The sequence below is a fragment of the Pinus tabuliformis genome, chromosome 8 (genome assembly GCF_031772625.1).
Source record: "Pinus tabuliformis cultivar Carrire ecotype Pingquan chromosome 8, CPIR1, whole genome shotgun sequence".
Lineage (NCBI taxonomy): Eukaryota > Viridiplantae > Streptophyta > Pinopsida > Pinales > Pinaceae > Pinus > Pinus tabuliformis.
This window is the reverse complement of record NC_142294.1, coordinates 183,556,273-183,561,334: the sequence shown is the minus strand read 5'-3', so window position 1 is coordinate 183,561,334 and position 5,062 is coordinate 183,556,273. Positions and strand designations below refer to the sequence as shown.

The following is a 5,062-nucleotide window of genomic DNA, read 5'->3' as shown; positions in this document are numbered from 1 at the left end:
TAAAAAAACAAATAATTATTAATTTCAAAATGTAATCACATTTATATCTATATATTTTTAATAATATGAATCTTATTCTAATAATTTCTAATTTCACATTTTAAATAAACAATAATAACATTTATTTTTCATGAACTTGTGTAATCTCAAAAACTGCAATCGAACTCTACTCAAACCCTATTTCCTTTCCCACTCAATTCAAACCCTATTTCCAACGCATTATAAAGATGACATCAACATCAAAGCCTTATGGTGTACTTGACTCCCTCAGTTCCAACCCCCAACTAAATACGTCCTCTAATTATGCGGGTCGAGTGAAGTCGGCCGTCCATGGTTCCGTGCCCATAAATATATATTTTATGCCAATCGTTTATTCTTTGGATGTTTGTTCGGTAACTAATGTTCTACTTAACTGTGTGTTTTCCGTTGGGATATCAGTGGCTTTTGCGAATTTGTTTAAGTTGCAGAGGGAGGGAATAGGGTGCCATAATCATCATCATGGATAAATATCGAAGAGTGGAGAATTCCGGCCCCACTGTTCCCAAAAGCGAAAACGAGATTCGTATCACGGCAGCGGGGATGCTCGGGAAGTGCGTTGGATATGCAATTGCATTACCGGAAGAAAAAGGTGCATCTCACATTATCTTGAAGGGAATGGGAAGAGCAATAAGCAAGACTGTAACAATTGCAGAGATGATAAAGACGAGATTCCCTGAACTCCATCAGAATACAGAAACAGGTTCTGCTGATATAAACACTATTTGGGAACCTCTGGAAGAAGGCCTATCGACTTTGGAAATGACCAGACAGGTATCCACGATATCAATTACGCTATCTAGGACACAACTCAACACATCATCTGCAGGTTATCAATCACCTCTCCATGCTGATCAAGATCAAGTAAAGCCACTAATTCCAGGTGAGGAATATCAGCATGAGGGAGAAGATCATTCTGATGAGCTAAATCCACAAGTTTCAGGTGATGAATATGAGTATGAGCCTGAGCCTGGAGAAGATTCTACACAAAATAGCAGGGGCAGAGGGCGTGGTCGTGGGCGTGGGCGTGGGCGTGGATGGGCGACGGGGACATCAGAAGAACATGTTGCAACTCTAAGCTCTCAGAACACCACCGATACATCGGGATATCATAATCCTTCTTTAGATAACGGATGGACTCAAGTTCGTGGGCGTCGCCGTGGCAGAGGCCGTGGGCGTGGATGGGCGATAGGCGGAGCAGGAAATTTTGCAACTCTAGGCCATCAGAACGTAGATACACCGGGGTATCACTGTTCTTCGGCTAATGGATGGAATCAACGTCGTGGCGGCGGCCGTGGCAACGGTAATCACTATAATGTACGGAATCAAGGTCGTGGCGGCGGCCGTGGCAACGGTAATCACTATAATGGATGGAATCAAGGTCGTGGCGGCGGCCGTGGCAACGTAATCACTATGATGGATGGAATCAAGGCCGTGGCAACGATAATCAGTATAATGGATGGACTCAAGGTCGTGGCGGAGGCGGACGTGGCAACGATAATCACAATAGAATGAACGCTGTCCCTCGAAGAATGGGTAGTAGTGGCAGGTTTGGTTATACTGGAAGTCAAAGTGACTACAGCAATGTTAACACAGATTCTGGTGGGAGAGGTAGAGGTAGTTCTGGTGGTGGCGATTAAAATGACTGTGACACTATGGGCATGCAGCTTCTGAAGTAGTGGATTTGGAAACGGGATTAAGAACGTCAGGCCAATGTTTATTCTGGATGAATGATACTATTTTTGTTTTGTGGCAGAAACAGTGACACAAGGCACGATACCAATTTCGATATGTTTGCCTATGTGCAATTTCTGAACCCCACTATTAACAATTAAAAAAAATTACAAATAAGTTTATTATAATTAGCCTCTCAAATAAAACTACAAACAATAAGATTTCAAATTTTAAATTTAGACCTGTAATAATTTCAATTTCAAATTTTAAATATACATATATAATAATAATAATTTCAGTTATTATTATACATATATAAAAAGGGAATACTCCTGAAATTATTATTATACATATATAAGAAAGGAATACTCCTCATGTTTGTGGATCATCAGCAATATACATAAATAATATTTTCAAATTTTAGATCCGGGCAAATAATAAAAAAGGAATACTCCTCATGTTTGTGGATTATCAGCAATACAAAGTTAAAAGTTCAAAAGTAAATAATTTTATGAAATTGCAAGTTCATAATAGCTATGGTATCATTAGTAATATTTAGGATCTTGCATTGGGAATTTCTGTCTCATAAAACTGGAAAGGCTCTTTTGGAAAAAGCGTCTTAAATAGGGACTTTCCTCCAATTGTTTTGTTAGATTGTATTTTGCTAAAACATGTAACTCACTATGCATGGATTGCAATACTCTCTGTTTTCCTAGAACCTAAAGTTGAATTCAATCTAATACATATCCAACTATATGGAAAGTATGGCATGAACTATTGAATAAGATAAGCATAGGGCTCATATTGTAGAGGATTTAATGGAGTTCATCTTCTACCTATTATAGGAGTATTAGTGAACACGATAAGCAAGGATTTTCTTGTCATCATTATCATAGATTCTTGAATGGATTCCATCTTCCACCTATTGAAAGTGCACTTGAAAGTTCCCTTTTGCTAAGTGAGAGCCTGACATATTTTCCAAAAAATGATTCACACTGAAAATTCTTCAATTGTTTGAATTACAGGTAGTTAATGTTCGTCCCTTTTCAAAGCCATGATATAATGTAGAAAAGAGGAAAGAAAAAAAGGCACTTTTAATAATGGCTTTTCAAAGAGTATAACATATACATTAATTATGTAATTTTATTTGTGTTAACAAACTCCATAACAGTTGTCATGTGACTTGAAAATGTGGTTTAAATCTTAATTTGGATTCTGATATATAGAAATTTAATGCATCTTCAACTTTATTAATTATAAAAATATAAATAGTTTTAAATACAACACCATTAGTACGTGGATATTTTGTGGTGTCTGGGGATGGGATTCTACCCATAAGAAATGATATCATTCTTTAACTGAATAGGTGACTGATTCAGTTGCTTTCTAGGTCCTAGTATCTTTCTCGTCTACATTCACCGCGGCTGGGTCCTTCAAGAGGGGAATGGGTCTTTTCCAGCATGTTTGTAGTCTTTGAGGAATACCGTGACAAACCCAACCATTCCAGGATCCAATATCATCCCATTTTGAAATGTCCCTTAATAATTTTTATTTCGTTATCTTTCATCCATTCAAATCAGTGGGAAGGTATGTTTCCTTCCGCAGGCCCACTCCTCGCTTGCCATCCCAAGTTGTCCACAATAAGAGGGGCATTTTCCTACACAAGCTTCCATATTTTAGATCCACGACCTGTCCATTGAACTTCCTCAAGTCTTTCGATTCGGGATTTATGGAAATATTTCCTTATGAAAGCCTCAAATACCACTCTTTGGAATGAGAGATCAGCTCCGATACGAGCTTGGCTCCCGGAGATATATTAACCATTAAAGGGTTCCTAATTCCCAATCCCCCCTTTTCCTTTTGAAATTGAACTGCGTTCGAATTGATGAGATGGAAATTTTTGTCATTATTCTTCCCTCCTTGCCATAGAAAGTTTTGAATCATAATACTCATCCGATTTAATATAAATTTTGGAGCTAACAAACCTGAGCATGGATATATTGCAAGATAAGAGAGCACGACCTTGATCAGAATTGTTTTCCCACCCAAATTAAACCAATAAGCTCCCCAACCTACAATTTTCTTTTGGAATTTTTGCAGGACTTCCTCCCAATCTTCCTTGTTTGGGTTGCCCAGCGAAATTGGGACTCCAAGATATTTTCTGAGATAAGTCTAGGGAGGATCCTTTTTAGACACCTAGAATTTATTTTCGTTATAATTTTGTACCATGCATTGCACAAGGAAATGGGCCTCAACCTGCTAAAATTTGAAGCATTTTACTCCTTTCGTATTTTAATGCTAGGAAATAAAAATTTGTTCCCCGTCCTAATTTCCCATTAATTCTAGCCCAATGGAGCATTCTAATTAAAACTTCCTTAATTAAAAACCAGGAGGAGCTATAAAAACTTATGGAGAAGCCATCCAGTCTGGGTTCCTTATCTAGATCTAGTGCCCATATTGCATCTGTCACTTCCTCCTCCTTGATCTCTTCCATGAGAAGAGCCTTTTCCTCAGCCATGATTTTTGAATTGAATGGTGAAAGAAAGGCCTCCTTCTATCTTTCTTCTGTTTGCATGTCCGATGTATACAAATTGCGAAAATGGGAGAACGCCTCCTCCTTCATCTCTGGAAAAAAATTTATTGGGGGTCTCCCTTCAAGAGCTATTTCCTTTACTTTGTTCTTCAATTCCCGAGCTTTGGTTTTCTTGTGGAAGAAAGAGGTGTTTTTTGTTTGAAATTGATAAAAGGTATTACAGACTATGTGTGAAGTTTCCTATGTTACTTATTGCAATGGATCGATAAGATTGCGAATAACATAGACACTTAAACAATTATATAAACACAATCAGACACATCAACACAAGCAAAATTGCTAAAGGAGTTCACCAGACTTTCTGGCTACGTCTCCTGGTCCTAGCTTCCAATGCTGACCTCTTTATTATGTCTTCAAATGGTTGTTACAAGTGTGAGCTCAAAAACAGAGTCTCAACACAGAAATGGAACTCACCACTATGTTTCGCTCGGCTATTCCTTCATCTTCTTCTGCTTGATTCTCTTATGGATCTAGTTAGGTAGCCTCAGAAGATTGAAGAACCCTAAATGGATTTGTTGAATTTGATGCACCCTCATTTCTATATGGTTTCCTATTATTGGCTTGTCCTTTTTTGTTTCCTCCCTTCTAATGTGTTTGCCATTGACATGATTGGTCACCTTGTACCGATTGTGGTTTCTCTGGAGCTTTAGACAGTGCTTTCTTGCAATCCCTGTCCAAATGGTTGTGCTCATGATGGATACTACACTTAAGTGGGATTTGTTCATATTCCAGGATCTCACAGTGCTTCCAGTTCCCCAT

At 38.2% G+C, this 5,062-nt stretch overlaps 1 protein-coding gene across 1 annotated transcript; it reads left to right on the top strand.

The window, feature by feature from the left end:
* The first annotated feature begins 498 nt into the window (after positions 1-498).
* LOC149234745 (uncharacterized) lies at positions 499-1,551 on the top strand. Its single transcript, XM_089368366.1, has 2 exons — positions 499-959; positions 1,032-1,551. The coding sequence occupies exons 1-2, from the start codon at positions 499-501 to the stop codon at positions 1,549-1,551; spliced, it is 981 nt and encodes a 326-aa protein (XP_089224492.1).
* Positions 1,552-5,062: the final 3,511 nt, after the last annotated feature.